This window comes from Pseudophryne corroboree, chromosome 10, assembly GCF_028390025.1.
Source record: "Pseudophryne corroboree isolate aPseCor3 chromosome 10, aPseCor3.hap2, whole genome shotgun sequence".
In the NCBI taxonomy this organism is placed as follows: Eukaryota; Metazoa; Chordata; class Amphibia; order Anura; family Myobatrachidae; genus Pseudophryne; species Pseudophryne corroboree.
In genome coordinates, this window is record NC_086453.1 from 105,731,745 (window position 1) to 105,756,584 (window position 24,840).

Sequence of the window (24,840 nt, forward strand, 5' to 3'; positions counted from 1 at the left end):
CTCCAAGCCTCAGTTAGGATACTGTGCCCGGACGAGCGTACATAATAAGGAAGGATTTTGAATCCCGGGTAAGACTCACACCAGCCACACCAATCACACCGTACAACTTGTGATCTGAACCCAGTTAACAGCATGATAACAGAAGGAGCCTCTGAAAAGATGGCTCACAACAACAATAACCCGATTTTTGTAACAATAACTATGTACAAGTATTGCAGACAATCCGCACTTGGGATGGGCGCCCAGCATCCACTACGGACTATGAGAAATAGAATTATCGGTAAGTAAATTCTTATTTTCTCTGACGTCCTAGTGGATGCTGGGACTTCCGTAAGGACCATGGGGATTATACCAAAGCTCCCAAACGGGCGGGAGAGTGCGGATGACTCTGCAGCACCGAATGAGAGAACTCCAGGTCCTCCTCAGCCAGGGTATCGAATTTGTAAAATTTTGCAAACGTGTTTGCCCCTGACCAAGTAGCTGCTCGGCAAAGTTGTAAGGCCGAGACCCCTCGGGCAGCCGCCCAAGATGAGCCCACTTTTCTTGTGGAATGGGCTTTAACAGATTTTGGCTGTGGCAGTCCTGCCACAGAATGTGCAAGCTGAATTGTACTACAAATCCAACGAGCAATCGTCTGCTTAGAAGCAGGAGCACCCAGCTTGTTGGGTGCATACAGGATAAACAGCGAGTCAGATTTTCTGACTCCAGCCGTCCTGGAAACATATCTTTTCAGGGCCCTGACTACGTCCAACAACTTGGAGTCCTCCAAGTCCCTAGTAGCCGCAGGCACCACAATAGGTTGGTTTATGTGAAACGCTGAAACCACCTTAGGGAGAAATTGAGGACGAGTCCTCAATTCTGCCCTGTCTGAATGAAAAAATAAGAATTTACTTACCAATAATTCTATTTCTCGTAGTCCGTAGTGGATGCTGGGGACTCCGTCAGGACCATGGGGAATAGCGGCTCCGCAGGAGACAGGGCACAAAAATAAAGCTTTAGGATCAGGTGGTGTGTACTGGCTCCTCCCCCTATGACCCTCCTCCAAGCCTCAGTTAGGATACTGTGCCCGGACGAGCGTACACAATAAGGAAGGATATTGAACCCCGGGTAAGACTCATACCAGCCACACCAATCACACCGTATAACTTGTGATCTGAACCCAGTTAACAGTATGACAAACGTAGGAGCCTCTGAACAGACGGCTCACAACAAATAACAACCCGATTTTTTTGTAACAATAACTATGTACAAGTATTGCAGACAATCCGCACTTGGGATGGGCGCCCAGCATCCACTACGGACTACGAGAAATAGAATTATCGGTAAGTAAATTCTTATTTTCTCTAACGTCCTAAGTGGATGCTGGGGACTCCGTCAGGACCATGGGGATTATACCAAAGCTCCCAAACGGGCAGGAGAGTGCGGATGACTCTGCAGCACCGAATGAGAGAACTCAAGGTCCTCCTCAGCCAGGGTATCATATTTGTAGAATTTTGCAAACGTATTTGCCCCTGACCAAGTAGCAGCTCGGCAGAGTTGTAATGCCGAGACTCCCCGGGCAGCCGCCCAGGATGAGCCCACTTTCCTTGTGGAATGGGCCTTGACAGATTTAGGTTGTGGCAAGCCTGCCACAGAATGTGCAAGTTGAATTGTGCTACAAATCCAACGAGCAATCGTCTGCTTAGAAGCAGGAGCACCCATCTTGTTGGGTGCATACAATATAAGCAGTGAGTCAGACTTTCTGACTCCCGCCGTTCTTGAAATATATATTTTCAATGCCCGGACCACGTCCAACAACTTGGAATCCTCCAACTCGTTAGTAGCCGCAGGCACCACAATAGGCTGGTTCAGGTGAAACGCTGACACCACCTTAGGCAGAAAATGAGGACGCGTCCGCAGTTCTGCCCTGTCCGTATGGAAAATCAGATATGGGCTCTTATATGATAAAGCCGCCAATTCTGATACTCTCCTGGCTGAAGCCAGGGCCAGTAGCATGGTTACTTTCCATGTGAGATACTTCAGCTCCACCGATTTGAGCGGCTCAAACCAATGGGATTTGAGAAAATCCAAGACTACATTAAGATCCCACGGTGCCACTGGGGGCACAACCGGGGGCTGTATATGTAGTACTCCTTTTACAAAAGTCTGGACTTCAGGAACTGAAGCCAATTCTTTCTGGAAGAAAATCGACAGGGCCGAAATTTGAACCTTAATGGACCCCAATTTGAGGCCCATAGACAATCCTGTTTGCAGGAAATGTAGGAATCGACCCAATTGAAATTCCTCCGTGGGGGCCTTCCTGGCCTCACACCACGCAACATATTTTCTCCAAATGCGGTGATAATGTTGTGCAGTCACCTCCTTCCTGGCTTTTACCAGTGTAGGAATGACCTCTTCCGGAATGCCTTTTTCCTTTAGAATTCGGCGTTCAACCGCCATGCCGTCAAACGCAGCCGCGGTAAGTCTTGGAATAGACACGGTCCCTGCTGAAGCAGGTCCTGTCTTAGGGGTAGAGGCCACGGATCCTCCGTGAGCATCTCTTGAAGTTCCGGGTACCAAGTTCTTCTTGGCCAATCCGGAGCCACTAGTATCGTTCTTACTCCCTTCTGCCGTATAATTCTCAGTACTTTTGGTATGAGAGGCAGAGGAGGGAACACATACGCTGACTGGAACACCCACGGTGTTACCAGAGCGTCCACAGCTATTGCCTGAGGATCTCTTGACCTGGCGCAATACCTGTCCAGTTTTTTGTTGAGGCGGGACGCCATCATATCCACCATTGGTTTTTCCCAACGGTTCACAATCATGTGGAAGACTTCTGGATGAAGTCCCCACTCTCCCGGGTGTAGATCGTGTCTGCTGAGGAAGTCTGCTTCCCAGTTGTCCACTCCCGGAATGAATACTGCTGACAGTGCTATCACATGATCTTCCGCCCAGCGAAGAATCCTTGCAGCTTCTGCCATTGCTGTCCTGCTTCTTGTGCCGCCCTGTCTGTTTACGTGGGCGACTGCCGTGATGTTGTCCGACTGGATCAACACCGGCTGACCCTGAAGCAGGGGTTTTGCCAGACTTAGAGCATTGTAAATCGCTCTTAGCTCCAGTATATTTATGTGAAGAGACATCTCCAGGCTTGACCATACTCCCTGGAAGTTTCTTCCTTGTGTGACCGCTCCCCAGCCTCTCAGACTGGCATCCGTGGTCACCAGGACCCAGTCCTGTATGCCGAATCTGCGGCCCTCTAACAGATGAGCACTCTGCAACCACCACAGAAGAGACACCCTTGTCCGTGGCGATAAGGTTATCCGCTGATGCATCTGCAGATGCGATCCGGACCATTTGTCCAGCAGATCCCACTGAAAAGTTCGTGCGTGGAATCTGCCGAATGGAATCGCTTCGTAAGAAGCCACCATCTTTCCCAGGACTCTTGTGCATTAATGTACAGACACTGTCCCTGGTTTTAGGAGGTTCCTGACAAGTTCGGATAACTCCCTGGCTTTCTCCTCCGGAAGAAACACCTTTTTCTGAACCGTGTCCAGAATCATTCCCAGGAACAGCAGACGTGTTGTCGGGGTCAACTGAGATTTTGGAAAATTCAGAATCCACCCGTGTTGTTGCAGCACTACTTGGGTTAGTGCTACTCCGTCCTCCAGCTGTTCTCTGGACCTTGCCCTTATCAGGAGATCGTCCAAGTAAGGGATAATTAATACGCCTCTTCTTCGCAGAAGAATCATAATTTCGGCCATTACCTTGGTAAAGACCCGAGGTGCCGTGGACAATCCAAACGGCAGCGTCTGAAACTGATAATGACAGTTTTGCACCACGAACCTGAGGTACCCTTGATGTGAAGGGCAAATTGGGACATGCAGGTAAGCATCCTTTATGTCCAGGGACACCATAAAGTCCCCTTCTTCCAGATTCGCTATCACTGCTCTGAGTGACTCCATCTTGAACTTGAATTTTTGTATGTACAGGTTCAAAGATTTAGAATAGGTCTTACCGAGCCGTCCGGCTTCGGTACCACAAATAGCGTGGAGTAATACCCCTTTCCCTGTTGTAGGAGGGGTACCTTGACTATCACCTGCTGAGCAAACAGCTTGTGAATGGCTTCCAATACCGTCTCCCTGTCTGAGGGAGACGTTGGCAAAGCAGACTTTAGGAACCGGCGAGGGGGAGACTTCTCGAATTCCAACCTGTAACCCTGAGATACTACCTGCAGAATCCAGGGGTCCACCTGTGAGCAAGCCCACTGTGCGCTGAAATTCTTGAGTCGACCCCCCACCGTTCCTGAGTCCGCTTGTAAGGCCCCAGCGTCATGCTGAGGGCTTTGCAGAACCCTGGGAGGGCTTCTGTTCCTGGGCAGGGGCTGCTTGCTGCCCTCTCTTACCCCTTCCTCTGCCCCTAGGCAGATATGACTGTCCTTTTGTCCGCTTGTTCTTATAGGACCGAAAGGACTGCGGCTGAAAAGACGGTGTCTTTTTCTGTTGGGAGGGGGTCTGAGGTAAAAAGGTGGATTTTCCGGCAGTTGCCGTGGCCACCAGATCCGATAGACCGACGCCAAATAATTCCTCCCCTTTATACGGCAATACTTCCATATGTCGTTTGGAATCCGCATCACCTGACCACTGTCGCGTCCATAAACTCCTTCTGGCAGATATGGACATCGCATTTACTCTCGATGCCAGAGTGCAAATATCTCTCTGCGCATCTCGCATATAAAGGAAAGCATCCTTTAATTGCTCTATAGTCAATAAAATACTGTCCCTATCCAGGGTATCAATATTTTCAGTCAGGGAATCCAACCAGACGACCCCAGCACTGCACATCCAGGCTGAGGCGATGGCCGGTCGCAGTATAACACCAGTATGTGTGTATATACTTTTTAGGGTAGTTTCCAGTCTCCTATCTGCTGGATCCTTGAGGGCGGCCGTATCCGGAGACGGTAACGCCACTTGTTTTGATAAGCGTGTGAGCGCCTTATCCACCCTAGGGGGTGTTTCCCAGCGCGCCCTAACCTCTGGCGGGAAAGGGTATAATGCTAATAACTTTTTTGAAATTAGCATTTTTCTATCTGGGTTAAACCACGCTTCATCACATACATCATTTAATTCCTCTGATTCAGGAAAAACTACAGGTAGTTTTTTCACCCCCCACATAATACCCCTTTTTGTGGTACTTGCAGCATCAGAGATATGCAAAGCCTCCTTCATTGCCGTGATCATATAACGTGTGGCCCTACTTGAAAATACGTTTGTTTCATCACCGTCGACACTAGATTCAGTGTCTGTGTCTGGGTCTGTGTCGACCGACTGAGGTAAAGGGCGCTTTACAGCCCCTGACGGTGTCTGAGACGCCTGGGCAGGTACTAACTGGTTTGCCGGCCGTCTCATGTCGTCAACTGATTTTTGTAATGTGCTGACATTATCACGTAATTCCATAAACAAAGCCATCCATTCTGGTGTCGACTCCCTGGGGGGTGACATCACCATTATCGGCAATTGCTCTGCCTCCACGCCAACATCGTCCTCAAACATGTCGACACACACGTACCGTCACACAGCAGACACACAGGGAATGCTCTTATCGAAGACAGGACCCCACTAGCCCTTTGGGGAGACAGAGGGAGAGTTTGCCAGCACACACCCAAGCGCTATAATATATATGGGAACAACCTTATATAAGTGTTGTTCCTTATAGCAGCTTAAATATATCCAGTATATCGCCAAAAAATGCCCCCCCTCTCTGTTTTACCCTGTTTCTGTAGTGCAGTGCAGGGGAGAGTCCTGGGAGCCTTCCTCACAGCGGAGCTGAGCAGGAAAATGGCGCTGTGTGCTGAGGAGAATAAGCCCCGCCCCCTATTTCGGCGGGCTTTCCTCCCGTGGATTTAGATAACTGGCATGGGTTAAATACATACATATAGCCTTAATGGCTATATGTGATGTATTCTTTTGCCTTAAGGTAATAAAATATTGCTGCCCAGGGCGCCCCCAGCAGCGCCCTGCACCCTCCGTGACCGCTTGGTGTGAAGTGTGTGACAACAATGGCGCACAGCTGCAGTGCTGTGCGCTACCTTCATGAAGACTGAAAAGCCTTCTGCCGCCTGTTTCCGGACCTTCAATCTTCAGCATCTGTAAGGGGGGTCGGCGGCGCGGCTCCGGGACGAACCCCAGGGTGAGACCTGTGTTCCGACTCCCTCTGGAGCTAATGGTGTCCAGTAGCCTAAGAATCCAATCCATCCTGCACGCAGGTGAGTTGAAATTCTCTCCCCTAAGTCCCTCGATGCAGTGAGCCTGTTGCCAGCAGGACTCACTGAAAATAAAAAACCTAAAAAACTTTTTCTAAGCAGCTCTTTAAGAGAGCCACCTAGATTGCACCCTGCTCGGACGGGCACAAAAACCTAACTGAGGCTTGGAGGAGGGTCATAGGGGGAGGAGCCAGTACACACCACCTGATCCTAAAGCTTTATTTTTGTGCCGTCTCCTGCGGAGCCGCTATTCCCCATGGTCCTGACGGAGTCCCCAGCATCCACTTAGGACGTTAGAGAAATTAGGTAAGGGCTTTTATATGACAAAGCCGCCATTTCTGAGACACGCCTGGCTGACGCCAGAGCTAACAGCATGACCACCTTCCATGTGAGATATTTTAATTCCACAGTGGTGAGTGGTTCAAACCAATGTGATTTTAGGAACCCTAAAACTACATTGAGATCCCAAGGTGCCACTGGTGGCACAAAAGGAGGTTGTATATGCAGTACCCCCTTGACAAACGTCTGAACTTCAGGCAATGAAGCCAGTTCTTTCTGGAAGAAGATCGACAGGGCCGAAATTTGAACCTTAATGGATCCTAATTTTAGGCCCATAGACAGTCCTGCTTGCAGGAAATGCAGGAAACGACCCAGTTGAAATTCCTCTGTGGGGGCCTTCTTAGCCTCACACCAGGAAACATATTTTCACCAAATGCGGTGATAATGTTTCGCAGTTACATCCTTCCTGGCTTTGATCAGGGTAGGGATGACTTCATCTGGAATGCCTTGTTCCATCAGGATCCGGCGTTCAACCGCCATGCCGTCAAACGCAGCCGCGATAAGTCTTGGAACAGACAAGGTCCCTGCTGGAGCAGGTCCTTTCTTAGAGGTAGAGGCCACGGGTCCTCCGTGAGCATCTCTTGCAGTTCCGGGTACCAAGTTCTTCTTGGCCAATCCGGAGCCACGAGTATAGTCTTCACTCCTCTCCTTCTTATGATTCTCAGTACTTTTGGAATGAGAGGCAGAGGAGGGAACACATATACCGACTGGTACACCCACGGTGTTACCAGAGCGTCCACCGCTATTGCCTGAGGGTCCCTTGACCTGGCGCAATATCTGTCCAGTTTTTTGTTGAGACGGGACGCCATCATGTCCACCTTTGGTTTTTCCCAACGGTTTACAATCACTTGAAAGACTTCTGGGTGAAGTCCCCACTCCCCCGGGTGGAGGTCGTGTCTGCTGAGGAAGTCTGCTTCCCAGTTGTCCACTCCCGGAATGAACACTGCTGACAGTGCCACCACATGATTTTCCGCCCAGCGAAGAATCCTTGCAGCTTCTGCCATTGCCCTCCTGCTTCTTGTGCCGCCCTGTCTGTTGACGTGGGCGACTGCCGTGATGTTGTCCGATTGGATCAATACCGACTGACCCTGAAGCAGAGGCCTTGCTTGACTTAGGGCATTGTAAATGGCCCTTAGTTCCAGGATATTTATGTGAAGAGACGTTTCCATGCTTGACCACAAGCCCTGGAAATTTCTTCCCTGTGTGACTGCTCCCCAGCCTCTCAGGCTGGCATCGGTGGTCACCAGCATCCAATCCTGAATGCCGAATCTGCGGCCCTCTAGAAGATGAGCACTCTGTAACCACCACAGGAGAGACACCCTTGTACTTGGAGATAGGGTTATCCGCTGATGCATCTGAAGATGCGATCCGGACCATTTGTCCAGCAGATCCCACTGAAAAGTTCTTGCATGGAATCTTCCGAATGGAATCGCTTCGTAAGAAGCCACCATTTTTCCCAGGACTCTCGTGCATTGATGCACTGACACTTGGCCTGGTTTTAGGAGTTTCCTGACTAGCTCGGATAACTCCCTGGCCTTCTCCTCCGGGAGAAACACCTTTTTCTGGACTGTGTCCAGAATCATCCCCAGGAACAGTAGACGTGTTGTTGTTATCAGCTGTGATTTTGGGATATTTAGGATTCACCCGTGCTGACGTAGCACTACCTGAGATAGTGCTACTCCGACCTCTAACTGTTCTCTGGACCTTGCCCTTATCAGGAGATCGTCCAAGTAAGGGATAATTAAGACGCCTTTTCTTCGAAGAAGAATCATCATTTCGGCCATTACCTTGGTAAAGACCCGTGGTGCCGTGGACAATCCAAACGGCAGCGTCTGAAACTGATAATGACAGTTTTGTACCACAAACCTGAGGTACCCTTGGTGAGAAGGGTAGATTGGGACATGGAGATAAGCATCTTTGATGTCCAGAGACACCATATAGTCCCCTTCTTCCAGGTTCGCTATCACTGCTCTGAGTGACTCCATCTTGAATTTGAACCTTTTTATGTAAGTGTTCAAGGATTTTAGATTTAAAATTGGTCTCACCGAGCCGTCCGGCTTCGGTACCACAAACAGCGTGGAATAATACCCCTTTCCCTGTTGTAGGAGGGGTACCTTGATTATCACCTGCTGGGAATACAGCTTGTGAATAGCTTCCACTACCGCCTCCCTGTCGGAGGGAGACGTTGGTAGAGCAGACTTCAGGAACCGGCGAGGGGGAGACGTCTCGAATTCCAATTTGTACCCCTGTGATACTACCTGCAGGATCCAGGGGTCCACTTGCGAGTGAGCCCACTGCGCGCTGAAATTCTTGAGACGGCCCCCCACCGTGCCTGAGTCCGCTTGTAAGGCCCCAGCGTCATGCTGAAGACTTGGCAGAAGCGGGGGAGGGCTTCTGCTCCTGGGAAGAGGCTGCCTGGTGCAGTCTTTTTCCCCTTCCTCTGCCCCGGGGCAGAAATGAGTGGCCTTTTGCCCGCTTGCCCTTATGGGAACGAAAGGACTGAGTTTGAAAAGACGGTGTCTTTTTCTGCTGAGAGGTGACCTGGGGTAAAAAGGTGGATTTTCCAGCCGTTGCTGTGGCCACCAGGTCCGATAGACCGACCCAAAATAACTCCTCCCCTTTATACGGCAATACTTCCATATGTCGTTTGGAATCCGCATCACCTGACCACTGTCGCGTCCATAACGCTCTTCTGGCAGAAATGGACATCGCACTCACTCTAGATGCCAGGGTGCAAATATCCCTCTGTGCATCTCGCATATATAGTAATGCATCCTTTAAATGCTCTATAGTTAATAATATACTGTCCCTATCCAGGGTATCAATATTTTCAGTCAGGGAATCCGACCAAGCCACTCCAGCACTGCACATCCAGGCTGAGGCGATTGCTGGTCGCAGTATAACACCAGTATGTGTGTATATACCTTTTAGGATATTTTCCAGCCTTCTATCAGCTGGTTCCTTAAGGGCGGCCGTATCGGGAGACGGTAACGCCACTTGTTTTGATAAGCGTGTGAGCGCCTTATCTACCCTAGGGGGTGTTTCCCAACGCGCCCTAACCTCTGGCGGGAAAGGGTATAGTGCCAATAATTTATTAGAAATCAGCAGTTTTTTATCGGGGGAAAACCACGCTTTATCACACACCTCATTTAATTCATCTGATTCAGGAAAAACTACTGGTAGTTTTTTCACACCCCACATAATACCCTTTTTTGTGGTACTTGTAGTGTCAGAAATGTTCAATGCCTCCTTCATTGCCGTGATCATGTAACGTGTGGCCCTACTGGATATTACGTTTGTCTCCTCACCGTCGACACTGGATTCAGTATCCGTGTCTGGGTCTGTGTCGACCATCTGAGGTAACGGGCGTTTTAGCGCCCCCGACGGTGTCTGAGACGCCTGAACAGGCACTAATTGCTTTGCCGGCTGTCTCATGTCGTCAACAGTTTTTTGCAAAGTGCTGACACTGTCACGTAATTCTTTAAATACGACCATCCAGTCAGGTGTCGACTCCCTAGGGGGTGACATCACTAACACAGGCAATTGCTCTGCTTCCACATCATTTTCCTCCTCATACATGTCGACACAATCGTACCGACACCCAGCACACACACAGGGAATGCTCTGAAAGAGGACAGGACCCCACGAGCCCTTTGGGGAGACAGAGGGAGAGTTTGCCAGCACACACCAGAGCGCTATATATATACAGGGATAACCTTATGTAAGTGTTACTCCCTTTATAGCTGCTGTTTTATATTAGCTGCCAATAGTGCCCCCCCTCTCTTGTTTTACCCTGATTCTGTAGCAGGACTGCAGGGGAGAGTCTGGGAGCCTTCCTTCCAGCGGAACTGTGAGGGAAAATGGCGCTTGTGTGCTGAGGAGATAGGCTCCGCCCCCTTCACGGCGGCCTTTTCTCCCGCTTTTTTTTAGGAAAACTGGCAGGGGTGAAATGCATCCATATAGCCCAGGAGCTATATGTGATGTATTTCTTTAGCCATATAAGGTTTAAACATGTTTTATTGCGTCTCAGGGCGCTCCCCCCCAGCGCCCTGCACCCTCAGTGACCGGAGTGTGAAGTGTGCTGAGAGCAATGGCGCACAGCTGCAGTGCTGTGCGCTACCTTATCTGAAGACAGGAACGTCTTCTGCCGCCGATTTCTCCGGACCTCTTCGCTCTTCTGGCTCTGTAAGGGGGCCGGCGGCGCGGCTCCGGGACCCATCCAGGCTGAACCTGTGATCGTCCCTCTGGAGCTAATGTCCAGTAGCCAAGAAGCCCAATCCACTCTGCACGCAGGTGAGTTCGCTTCTTCTCCCCTTAGTCCCACGATGCAGTGAGCCTGTTGCCAGCAGGACTCACTGAAAATAAAAAACCTATTTAAACTTTTACTTCTAAGCAGCTCAGGTGAGCCACCTAGCATGCACCCTTCTCGTTCGGGCACAAAAATCTAACTGAGGCTTGGAGGAGGGTCATAGGGGGAGGAGCCAGTGCACACCAGCTAGTCTAAAGCTTTTACTTTTTGTGCCCAGTCTCCTGCGGAGCCGCTATTCCCCATGGTCCTTACGGAAGTCCCAGCATCCACTAGGATGTCAGAGAAATAATAAAAAAAATTTTAAAAAAAAACAGGAATTTAACTATATCTCCACTGTAACTGCTCTCCAGTGTCCCCTGTGGAATCGGAGAAAGGGATTTATCGGTAAGTACCAAAATCCTGATTTCTCCTTCATCCACTAGGGGACACTGGAGAGCAGTTACAGTGGGGACGTCCCAGAGCTCCCATGACGGGAGGGAGAGCGCCGAGAGTCCTGCAAAACTGCCCAGCCAAACTACGATGCAGAGGCCGCAAAAGTATCATACCTGTAAAACCTGATAAATGTATGTCGGCCTGACCAAGTGGCAGCGCGACAAAGTGGTCACGGAAACCCCACGTGCAGCCGCCCACGATGGTCCCACAGAGCGCGTAGAGTGTGCCGAAATGGAAGACGGAGGTTATCGAAAAACCGCCAAATAAGCATGTCTGATGGTCAGATGAATCCAACGGGCTAATGTCTGCTTGGAAGCCGGCCATCCAGGATGGGCGGCATCGCACAGAACAAATAAGGAATCAGACTTTGGAATAGCAGAAGTACTATCTACATAGAACCTGAGTGCCCTGACAACATCCGAAAACTTGGAATCCGGTGAACCCGCCGAGAGGGCCGGAACCACAAGCAGCTGATTAATGTGAAAATCGGACACCACCTTTGGGAGAAACGACATGCGAGTACGAAGCTCAGCCCTATCCTCATGGAACACAAGGTAAGGAGGTCGACAAGAGAGAGCACAAAGTTCCAACACCCGTCTGGCCGAAGCCAGAGCCAGGAGAAGGACTACTTTCCAGGTGAGATATTTCATCTACACCGACTCCAGAGGCTCAAATAACGGAGACTGTAGAAAAGAGAGGACCAGGTTGAGGTACCACGGAGCAATCAGAGGGTGAAAGGGAGGTTGTATTCGGAGAACTCCTTGAAAGAAGGTCTGAACTTCCGGCAGCAAGGCTAATTTCTTCTGGAAGAAAACAGAGAGAGCAGAGACCTGAACCTTAAGCAAACCCAGTCTCCACCCTGCCGAGAAACCCGCCTGCAGAAAGCGAAGAAGGCGGGCTAAGTGAAAAGGGGGAAAATAATCTTTCCAAATGAGGTAATAGTGAGACGATGTGACTGACTTCAGAGCATAGTATGTATAACCGAACGAGGAATCCCCTTCCTCCTCAAGATGGCCTTCTCAAAAGCCACGCCATCTGGATAAAGAAAAGGACCCTGTTGTAGTAGATCCCGTAGTGGTAGGGGCCAAGGCTCCGCTACTGACAACAGGTGTCGGGCCGAGTACCAAGTCCTGCGCGGCCAATCCGGAGCCACTAGAAGGACCAGCATGTTTTCTTTCTTTATGCGTTGCAGAACCCAGAAAAGGTGGAAAGAAATAAACTGGAAGTTCAAAGGAGCCGTGAGGGCATCCACGGCTGCTGCCGCCTGGTCGCTTGTCCGAGAGTAGTAAAGAGGCAGTTGATGGTTCAGGCGTGACGCCATGAGGTCAATCTGTGGTCTTCCCCACCGGCGGACCAGCTGACGAAACACCTGAGGATTGAGTGTCCACTCTCCTGGGTGCATGTCCTGGCGGCTGAGATAATCGGCTTCCCAATTTTCTACCCCCGGAATGAAGATTGTTGACAAGGCCAGAGCGTTATCCTTTGCCCAGAGAAGGATGTTGGTGACTTCTCTCATCGCCGCACGGCTGCGAGTGCCGCCCTGATAGTTATGTATGGCACCGTGGTGGCGTTGTCGGACTGAACTCTGACTGCTCAACCGCGAAGCAGATGATCTGCATGAAATAGGGCGTTGTACACTGCCCACAATCCAAGCATGTTTATCGGGAAAGCGGATCCGTGGGATGACCAGCGCCCCTGAAACCGGTGTTCCAGGGTTAAAGCCCCCCACCTTTGCAGGCTTGTGTCTGTGGTGAGGAGAGTCCAATCCCAGACGCTGAACTGTTTTTCTTCCAACAGATGAGTAGAATTTAGCCACCAGAGGAGAGACAACCGTGCCTCTGGAGACGTCAACTGCTGATGAAGAAATAGATGAGACCCCGACCACTGATGTAGGAGACACAGCTAGAAGGGCCTGGAGTGGAACAGTCCGTATGGAAGGGCCTCGAACGCCGCCACCATCTTCCCCAGTAGGCGGGTACACAGATACCCGACTGTGTCGAAGGACCAACCTCACCAACGTCTGAAGAGAGAGGATCTTGTCCTGAGAAAGAAAAACCTTCTGACGGACCATGTCGAGGATCATCCCCAAGAACAGTAACCGTTGCGAGGGGCATAAGTGAGACTTCGGGAAGTTCAGGATCCACCCATTCCGAATCAGGTGGTAATGGATTATCCGGATATTTTGAAGCAACTGGTCTGCAGAGTGGGCCCTCAGCAGCAGATCGTCCAGATAGGGGACAATCGTCACTCCCTGCACTCAAAGTAGGGCCATCATGTCTGCCATGATATATGTGAACACAATGGGGGCTAAAGAGAGACCGAACGGAAGGGCCTGGAATTGGAAATGAGCGTCCTGTATAGCGAACCGGAGAAAAGCCTGATGTGGAGGCCAAATGGGACCATGTAAGTAGGCATCCTTGATGTCCAAGGACGCCATGAACTCGCTCTGTTCCAAACCGGCAATAACAGACTGAAGGGACTCTATTGTGAATCTGAACATTCTCAAAAAAGGATTGAGATCCTTTAAGTTCAGAATTGGCCTCGGTATCAGAATTGGCTTGGCCGAGCCGTCCGGCTCCGGTACAAGAAAAAGGCTTGAGTAATAGCCCTGTTTCCGTTGATGTGAGGGAACAGGGACCAGCACTCTTGCGGACAGGAGTTCTTGGACTGCCGCCTGCAAGACGACCCTCCTGTCGTCAGAAGCTGGTAAACCCATGCTGAAGAATCGTTGAGGCGTTTGTATTTGAAAATCGAGTTTGTAATCGTAAGTGATGAGATCTCTGACCCAAGCATCTGGACAGGATTGTACCCAGGCCTCCTTGAAATCCCACAGACGAGCTCCCACTCTGGGGTCCCCCAGGTGGGAGGAAAGCCCGTCATTCAGTGGGTGTGGTTGAAGACTTACCACTTGGCTGGGTTGAGGCTGTTGAACCTCTGCCTCGAGAGCCACGGGTGACGGAAGCTCCTCCCCTGGCATGGCCTCGAAACCTGGAAGGGGCACGAAAGGAAGGACCCGTATAGTTCCGTCGAAGAGCTGAAGCAGCAGTAGGAAGATAAGTCGACTTACCCCCAGTGGCTTGAGAAATCCAGGTATCAAAATCCTTACCGAACAGGACCTCTCCCGTAAAAAAGGCAACGCCCTGCTGCCCTCTTGGATTCAATATCCACTGCCGTAGCCAGAGACCTCTCAGGGCCAAAACAGCCAAAGCTGAAATTCTGACTCCGAGGATACAGATGTCCTTGGAGGCCTCACAAAGATATAACGCTGATTTGCGAATATGTTCTCCCAAAGGTATCAGCTGATCAGGAGGCAAATCTGAGGACAATTGTTCCGCCCAGGCTTCCATAGCCTTGTTGACCCAACAACCTACCTGCGTCAGGCGATGTAAAACCCCTGCCGCAAAGTAAATAGTCTTCAAGGTAGTCTCCAACTTTCTATCTGACCGTTCCTTTAGCGAGGTTGCTCCTGGAACCGACAGAACCGTCTTTTTGGATAGGTGAGTCACCAGGTGATCTAGAATTGGAGGGGCCTCGTATTGTTTTCCGTTATCTGCGGGAAAAGAATAGGAAGACAAATTATTTTTTCGATACCTGAAATTTTGCATCCGGGTGTTTCTAGGCTGCAGTCAGGAGCGCATCCAGTTCATCCGAAACTGGAAAGGTCGCTGTCAGTTTTTGGTTGGTGCCGAACCTCGAAGGTCGTGAAGTGTCCTGTTCCAGCTATTCAACCTTTAACACTAAACGAATGGCTGTAATAAGCGCCTTGATACCCTGAGCCACTGGTTCAGATTCCTCATAAACCTGATCGTCATCTGAATCCTGTACATCTTCCGCCTCCTCCAATAGAGGCATATCATTGTCAGAGTCATGTAATACTGAGGCTAGCAACCTCTTTTTTTAAAAACCTGAGAAGACGGGGTTTGGGAATGGACCATTGCCTTAGAGAGCCCCTCAACTGATCTTGCCAGGGGCCGAGCCCATGCTGGTTCAGGCTCAGGGATCTGGACAAGCTGTTGGAACCTGGAAGCTTCTCTATCTTGACGAGAAGCCTCCAGTTCCTTGGTTAACAGAGACATTACCTCCGTAAACTGAGTATAGTCCAAATAGGAGCATCCTGCAGCCGCTGTGAGGGTTGAGGCTCAGACTCACAATCCTCACATAATAGGGAATTTTCTGACTGACCCTGTTTGAACTTTGCAGCACATTTTTTACATGTGAAAACTTTCTGTGCTGCTTTGGACCCTTTTCCTGCCATGTCAGCACTTTCACACAGACACACACAGTGTTAATAAAGGAAAATGCAAGTACAACAGACAGAAGGGGGGATAGTAAGGGAGTGTAGTCACACCCACCCTGTAAGCCCTGTACTCTATGGTACAGCACCAGGCACGTTCTTACTGTAATCGACAGGTGCCTCACACGTTCCCCAAACTGTCCAACAAACACCCCACTGAACCGCTCACAGTGCCTGGGATGTTGTGCTGCAAACTCCACTGATGCTTCTCATCCTGTAGTGTCTCAGCCTGTAAAATGGCCACCAGCAAGTGCTGCCTGAGACACCCGGTGCCGCTGAGAGTCCAAGCCGGGAGTGAGCTCCGTCCACCCGCTATGGCGCCTATTTCAAACATAGCGGCGCTAGCGGTATTCACTGCCAACGGAGAGAGCACAGTGTAAATACCCCGCCGTCTGCTAGCTGCGGCCGGGCGCATTCTTACCACTGCCGCGCTGCTGGCCGTGAGGCTGAAGGAGCGACCCAGCCGTGCGCTGCGAGCAGCGGTGTCCGGTCGGATCTCCAGAGAGCCAGCGTCTCTACAGCCGGGGATCCTTCCTAAGGCGCAAGCAGCTGCGATGGAAAACCCCGCCAGCAGCTCCAATGATGCAGACTGGCAGAGGCAGAAGCTGCCAGTCTGTTCTTGTAAAAAAAATTAAAAAAAAATTCTTCAGGAGAAACCCAAGAGTATACCAGCTCCCTTGGGCACAATAAAAAGACTGGCTTGGAGGGGGGACAAAGTAGAGGAGGAGTTAGTCACATTGATAAAATTTATAGTGCCAGCTCCCGGTTACTGCCTACTATATCCCCACTGTAACTGCTCTCCAGTGTCCCCTAGTGGATAAAGGAGAAATATTGGAGTAAAAACCCCTGTTGTGTAAAGGAGGAGGTACAGGAACCACCACCCCTGTCCGTAAAAGTTTTTGTATGGCCTCTTGCAAGGTAACTTTTGCTGCGGGCAAAACTGGTAAGCTCGATTTGAAAAATCTGTGAGGAGGAAGTGCTTGAAATTCCAGCCAGTATCCCTGGGAAACACGTGGGCGAAGTGGTGAAGGCAAGCACCTACATGAAAATCGCCTTGCTGCTGGGGCTGTCATATGGAAGGCTTAGCGGCAGGGGATTCGGTGGTCTGGTCCAGGGAGACAGCAGTTGCAGGTTTACGGCACTTACCACAAAATCCTCCGAGAGTGGTGGAGACCCCTCGCGCCCCTTCCTCTGAACCTTGCCACACGAAAGGACTGCAAAGAGGGTCCTGTGGAAGAACGTCTAGCAGGTGGCGCAGCCGACGGCAGATAGGTAGATTTACCCACCGTTGCCTGGGAGATCCATTTATTTAATTTGTCTCCAAACAAGGCATCACCTGTAAAGGGAAGATTTTCAACACCTTTTTTGGCATCAGCATCCGCTGACCACTGACGTAACCACAGAGCTCAGCATGCCAAAACAGCCATAGCAGTAGTGCGGCCATTTATCTTACACAACTCTTTAATAGCCTCGGTCATAAAATGTGCAGCATCCCATATATGTTGCAGCAGAGTAATGACCTCGTTCCAGGGTAGAGCGTCTGAACCATCAATAACATTATCAGACCACTTGACTACTGCCCTGGAAATCCATCCACAAACAATTGTGGGGCGCTGTGCTGCGCCTGCTGCTGTATATATTGCCTTGAGCGTGGTTTCAATTTTACGGTCAGCCGGTTCTTTTAGGTCTACAGCCCCTGGCACCGGTAGTACCAATTTCTTAGACAGTCTGGATACAGACATATCGACTGACAGGGGTTTTTTCCAATGGCTTCCTGTCCTCAGCTGGGAGGGGAAAGGTAATTAAATACCTCTGAGGAATTTTAATTTTTTTTTATCAGGGTTTAACCAAGCCTCCCTGGCCAGGGAGTTTACTTCTTTAGATACACGAAAAGTTGCTGAGGTCTTTGGTCCAACATTAAAAGTACAACTCCTCATCTGGTTCTGCCTCCTGATCTGGTATGTGAAGGACCTCTTACAGCATAAATGAAGGCCTCCACCCCAGGGGACAGAGTGCTGTCCTCATCCATATCATCATCATCCTCATTAGGCTGATCAGAATCAGACTGGAGCACCTGTGGCAGTGAGCGTTTATGTGAAACCAACAGAGCCTTCTCGGCATCTGCTGCTTTGGCCACAAAATCAAGGGTGTTTCAACGCCTGTCTCTCTTTTGGCTGCAGCCAATTCTGAATTTACGTTCTGAATCATGCTTTTAATACTATCTAGCCAATCAGGTGTCTGAGAACGGTGTCCCTGTGGAGATAAGGAACACTGCTCACACATGAGTGACCCCGCTGAAGACGGGGTTGAGTTACAAGCAGCACACATTACCATGTCAACAGACATCTTACACAACCGTAATACAGCGCAGCCCACTGACCAACACCTCCACAAAGACCCTAGAGAGCCCTTGGCATGACACTGAGGAGCGGACACCAGCACACAGAAAAAAAAACAGGAGAACAATGCGTAGCCAAGTGTATGACCTGATAGTAGTGCAGCGGTGCTACCGCTAGCATGCTCCCCCCTGGTACCAGTACAGAGTCCTGTAGCAGCATGGGTCTCTGGAGGAGCAGCGTACATGCAGCTTGATGATCAGCAGCAGCAGGAAATGGCGCCTTCCCGCCACAGGTCCCGCCCCTTGTAATGGCGCGCGGTCCCTGATCAATAGATTATACTGGCCATGTTACTAAAACAACAGAATATGCAATACAGTACACACACAGCCTTTTTGTGACCGTGAGCACTGAGGGGCATAAGCCCAGAGCCAGTTTGTCTGCGGCAGGCACCGCAACTCTTGGCTCGTGACCGCCGCGCGACTTGCCACCAAAACTGAAACGGGGACCCCGGTGTAACACTCACCGCACCTTGTACTTCGGAATCTGTTAGAGGGTGGCGGCTAGCTGCTGGAGTGGGTACATTTACTGAAGATATGTGATCAGTACCTCACGAGCTCAGTGTCCTGTCAGATGGGATTACGAACCATTAACCCTCAGGAGGTTGGTTCGGTCCCCCCCTCTAAGTCCCTCGAAGCAGGTAGCCTGGTTGCCAACCAGGACTACCTGAAAAACAAACTAAAACAAAAATAAAAAAAAACTCTCTGGAGCTCCAGAGAAATGCATCCGGCTCCTTGGGCACATTTTTCTAAACTGAGTCTGGTAGGAGGGGCATAGAGGGGAGGAGCCAGCACACACACACACTAAAGGTTTTAAAGTGCCAGGCTCCAGTGGACCCGATCTATATGACATGGTACTAACGTACAGTACCCCAGTATCCACTAGGACGATTGAGAAAAAAAGGTGAAAAACTAATGTCGATCTTTTGTCATGTCGACCTAAAACATGTCAACCTAGGGTCCCAGTCGACCTACTTACTGTCGACCAATAGTGGTCGACCTAGACAGTGTCAACCTACTTACTGTCGACCTAAAGACCGGATACCTACTGGCCCACCCACGTAGCAAACAGCATGTCACAGGAGCCGAGAAGGACGGACTCAACCTATCCTGTCATATGCAATAGAGGACAGCAGCAGAATTGTTCTGCTCCAATAAATAGCTCTGGGGGCAGTATTTATTTGAACATAGACAGCCCACACCCCAGGGGAAGGCAGACTCCACCCTTTTGCTATATGGGGAAATGAGCAGAACAAATACAGTTCACAGTTCTCCCTAAATTCAGACATTAAGACCTAACCAATGGTACAATTTATAAACCGGTCTAAGCAATCTTGTTAGAAAGACAAAAATATGTGTTTATAACTTAAAAATACTGTAATGAAATGAATGAATTCAGTACTCTTACCTTTTATTGTCTGACTACACTAAACAGTTCTCTAGTTAATTATTCAGTCTCACAAGAATAAAACAGACCTACCACCTGGATTCCACGGGTCAGAGACAGACTTTGCCTCTACAGAGGAAATTGCTGGGGTCCCTGACCAGGGATCACTAGGAACACTGTTTGCCTGGATGCCAGTTCCCCATGGGTCAGTGCTTGCACCTGTAGCCACTGGAGGGCCTCCCCAAGGGTCAGAGACCACCGGCGCGGCAGAAGTGGTGACTGCTCCGGCCCATGGATCTGACGGTGGAGCAGATGTAGGTCCCCACGGGTCTGAGGCAGCGGCTGCAGGAGCTGGAGAGCTGAAGACATCTGCCAAGTCCATTAAGGAGGACTAAAGCACAAATAAATATGGTGTTAAGAAAATGATGATTACCATAAAACTAAGATTATACAACTATTTTAGGTACAGTCACATTCAAGAAGTACGAGTATGCATCACTAGGAGGCACCTAATACTTAAATGAAAAGGAATAAGAAAAACAAACAACTATTGGCTTAAGTGACCAATTCTATATAACACCGTAAATAAAAATGTCCAACCCTTCCCCCGGTTTTAATGGTGGGCACAAAACATAGGCTATACGGACATAAAACAAGAAAAATACAAGGACTGCCTTTAATTTAATTCATAGGTTTTCAAACTCAGGAGCAGATGTATTAACCTGGAGAAGGCATAAGGAAGTGATAAACCAGTAATAAGTGCAAGGTGATAATGCACCAGCCAATCAGCTCCAATATGTAAATTAACAGTTAGAAGCTGATTGGCTGGTGCTTTATCACCTGGCACCTATCACTGGTTTATCACTTCCTTACGCCTTCTCCAGGTTAATTTGCTCACCTGTCCTCAAAAAGCTTACATTTTACAGGTCACCTAGCAGGTGCACAGGTGTACCCATTACTCACTGACATTTTAAAAGATCCACAGGTGGTGCTAATTATTTCACTCGTGACTCTGAAGAGGCCTGGATACATGCACTGTTTGGGGTCATGAGGACAGAGTGTGAGAACCTATGATTTAATTGGTTTTATTAACCAGGCATACAGTCAGTGGGCCTAATTCAGACCTGATTGCTGTTGTGCGAAAATCGCACAGCACCCGATTATCAAATGACTGCGCATGCACCGCAATGCACATGTGCGAGCCCGAACAGCGACAGAATGGTGCGAAAATTTCAATCGCTAGGCGTACACAAAGTGATCGAGAGGAAGCGGACGTGTGTGGATGGTAACTGGACATTTTCCTGGAGTGTCAAGGAAAACGCAGGCGTTCCCAAGAATTTTTAGGGCGGTTGTGTGACGTCAGCTCCGGCCCCGATCAGCCTGTTTGTATTGCACTGCGGAGTATGTCCCGGGCTACGCACAGACTGGAAAAATCATTTGATTTACAGCTGTCCGCTGTCTGGCTAAGTTTTCGCACAGCGTACGCATGCATTCGCACACTTGCACAGGGCGGGTTTTCACTCTCTATGGGCATCGACTATCTGATCGCAGACCTCTGCAAAAACGCAGAGGAGCGATCAGGTCGGAGTTGGGCCCAGTATCAGTTTCTCAACAACTGGCAGTCTATATGCAACTTTTAAACTAGACTTTTCAATCAAAAAGAAAAACAAAAAATACTCTGAGCAGATAACTTTTTTTTATAAAATGGTGTATATATATTTTATAAAAAGAGTTATCTGCTCAGAGTATTTTTTGTTTTTTTCTTTCTGTTTGAAAAGTGCTGTGAGCATATATACATTCACATGTAAAATAAAGCACTAAATTAGAATTGTGTTGCATGGAAAAGGAAAATAAATTATTTTCCTAATGGGAGGAGAAATACCTATAGACCAATACGGTCATCCTTCTTTATGGATAATATGAACAACATGTGCAACAGGCAATTAAAATCCATTCTCAAAATAACCGGCTGTAGAGAATGCATGTACATTGCATACCCAGAGGACACGACAGGAGGAAAGGTGTTGGCTTATTTTCTTACATCCAGGGAAAGTTTACTCACCAATTGTACAGCACCATTGGGAAACTAAATGCCAATACTCAGAACACCATGGTTGCCAATGTAGAATGATATAGGTCCATAAAATGATGGACAAACTAAGCGACATGTACTATTTAAACCTAATTTTGTAAGTATTTACTTTCTATATGGTCAGCATAACAACAGGGATCATTCACCATTGAGAAAAGGATTGTGTAAAGATCAGTCCATTGGTTGTCCCAAATATGTGTACCTGATGCATTTTGTAGTTGAATAACCACAATTTCATCAGATGAATTTGTGGTTTATGTCACACCAAAATGTGCCATATACACCACTTTGGGACTAACATGAAACCGAGGATTTAGTAAAGATTGTTCCAAGTTAGGGATCACCTCTTCCTGCTTAGATGGTGCTTCTTTCTTGCTTTCTTCAATGGCCATTTGGAGCCTGAGGTCATCTCCCCTCTTGATCCTCTCCTCCTAGTTAGAATGCAAGCAAACAATTAACAATCTAATCCCTTCTGAAAATAAAACTTACAGTAAAAATAATGAAGCTGGTCATTTGTGACAAAATGGACAAATAATGGCAACATGACAAAATCCTGACTGCAGCAATCCTACTCACATAACCATTGTTAATTGGAATAAATGGACCTTCTGTAGTATAATCATGCTACAGAGCCAATTTTGGGCAGTACAAATGGTGTAATGGTTAGCAATACTGACTGACAGCACTGAGGTCATGGGTTCGATTCCCAGCATGGCTCCAACTGTGTGGAGTTTGTGTGGGTTTCTTCTGGGTAACTCCAGTTTTGTCCCACACTCCAAAACTATACTGGTAGGTTATTGGCTCCCAACAAAAAGTAACCCTAACTTGCATGTACTTGGGCAGGCTAGATGGGCCAAGTGGTTCCTATATGGCGTCAAATTCTAGGTTTCTATGCAAGTCTTTTTATACCCAACAATTCAAGTCAATGTTTAGTATGGTTTCGCTTAAATCAGACTGTGAAAATGTTTGACATAAAAACTAGAAAGATGCTTAAAGCTATATTGTGTCAATCCCGTTCTAGAATTAAATAGGACTATACATGCTTTGTATGTAATTGTAACAGCATTTAAGGAGGAATATGGGTGTACACGAATGCAAGATCTGAAGGGGAATTATGCACTTGGTGATAAATTGGTGTCACAAAATCATGTGTTTTAAAGGGCACTGTCCACTTATGACCAATTAAAAATACCAATACAACAAATAAATGAGGACCACTGCTCTTGGCATGGATGGACTCAAGGTCCTTCGTCTTATAATAGAGCTCAGTGTATTGGTGATTTATACGTTACTAGGTATCTGAACAGTTTTGTTGTATTTGTATTATCACGTCTCAGTTTGTCAGCAAGAGCAACACATGCTTAAAAGTAGTGGAAAGGACAGGCTAGCTGTAATACATGCCAGTTGTAGGTGCAAATTGGAGACCTAAAGGACCAGAGACAAATTCTAGGAAATGTTCCCTATGATTCTGCACAAGAATTCCAATTTACACTGTGTGTGTTTGTCCAAGTAACAAACAAAGAGCATTGGTATTCGCAAGACACAGGGGGATATCCAATTACCCCCGGTAATACATTGGGTCAGAAAAACTGCAGGTTTTCTGACTTTTTTCCGATGTTTAGCAGTTTTTTTTGGTTTGTTTTTTTACAGGCTGTCCAGATGGATCGCCAGAAAAAGAAAAAAAACTCAGGTTCAGTGAAACCTGTGTGTTTTCGTGTGAAACAGCCGATTATTGTCTGTCTCCGGGGACTCTGCGGCTTATTGGGGCTAATTAGCTAGCCCCTGGCGGGACAATTAGCCCCGGTAATTGGATATCCCCAACAAACTACTAAATCAGTATGAACTAAAAGTAAGAGTAAAAAAAAAAAGTTATTCAACTATATAAGAATGGAAATTCCCAACACAATCATCTGCAGGGATACAGTGTTAAATAAAGACAAAAAGTTAAGACAAATGGATATATGTATTATTTACATGGCTGTAGCTCCAACTGAACACAAAGCAATGTGCTGTCAACTTTTCTCAGTTTATTAAATAAATTGTAGAATTCTAATTCTATAGTCGAAGTACAACATGACCTTGTTCCATTTTTAAGGCATGTTTGACTATAGTTTGACCACTTTATTGAATTGAAACTTCAAATCCTGCTAATCTGTGTGCATATTAATTACTTGCCAATCAAATCATCAAAATGTCTACAGGAGCAGGAGATAATGTGATAATCCTGTGGGTGCCACCGACCGTACCAAATTTGTGCTTGTATTTGTGAGTACACAGCTATGTAATACAGGCAAGTCTGTGTGAGGACCGCAATGGGGGCAAACAAGAAGCCACAGAGTTAGAAGTAATTAGGAACCCCAAAGTCATAGTAGTGATAGGAGGCTCCCATCACACAGGAAGATTGTGGTATCAAATGCAAGGTAAAGTTTTACATTTCGATATAATAAAGCAATGCCCATTGCTTTGTATTACGATGGCTGAGTGATTGAATGGTGGTAACAATTAACATCAAAGCATGCCAGACAGCAGGAGTATTGAAGAAATAGCACAGTCACACGTGTGGTTTTTAGCGTGACAAGTCTTTAAATAGTTTTTTCCAAAATTAAATTCTGCACTGTAAGCCAAATTCACATGCACATTATTAATCACAAATATATGAAGATTCCACATAGCTAAAGGAAAACTTCATGAACCACAATAACTGTAACCTAAGCTCATTTATGCAGAATTATACTAAATACAAGAAAAAAAAAAAAAAGTATTTTCTAAGCAAAACAATTAGACCTAAAATTAATTGGAATAAATAATTTGACGTAGCATGTTTAAATAAGCATCAAAATAGGTTCCCTTCTATGTATCGTAAAGTTTTCTTACCTGCCAATTGGTAAGCATTGGAAATGTGTTGTGATTTACACTTTTTTATACTTACCTTTTAATGCCAATTTCCCAGAATCAAGAAATCAAGATTTAAAAGCACAGTTTTTAGATTTTGTCAATAAATCATTAAAATCAACAAGTGACCATGTTTTGAATTCACCATTACATTGAAAAAGGAAAAAAACAAACGTACAGAATATGCTGACTATTAAATACCTAATGACAATATAAAAGGTGAAACAAGATCTCAAACATAACATTGTACTCCATTTAATTATTAGAACATTAATGTGGCCGGCTGAAGCCAGAATAGAAATACATAAATTACCCTGAAGTGTGCGAGACGGAAAATGTTAGAATGGTTAAGGATTAATTGTAGAGATGTGCAGGTTTGGTTTTACTTAGGTATTTCGGGTTTTGCTTATTGGCTATCCAAAACGCGTGACATCAGTGATCCAATAAGATACCGTTTCG

General features: G+C 47.7%; 1 protein-coding gene across 7 annotated transcripts in view; it reads right to left on the minus strand.

The window, feature by feature from the left end:
• The window catches only part of EPN1 (epsin 1), a 237,911-nt gene that overhangs the window by 55,817 nt on the left and 157,254 nt on the right, over positions 1 to 24,840 (minus strand). For all 7 annotated transcript variants that reach the window (XM_063942702.1, XM_063942704.1, XM_063942701.1 and 4 more), the window contains 2 exons: positions 21,834 to 21,920; positions 19,491 to 19,788 (listed from right to left, as the gene is read on the minus strand). In XM_063942702.1, coding sequence (XP_063798772.1) covers positions 19,491 to 19,788; positions 21,834 to 21,920 — 385 coding nt within the window. The remainder of the gene's footprint in view (positions 1 to 19,490; positions 19,789 to 21,833; positions 21,921 to 24,840) is intronic.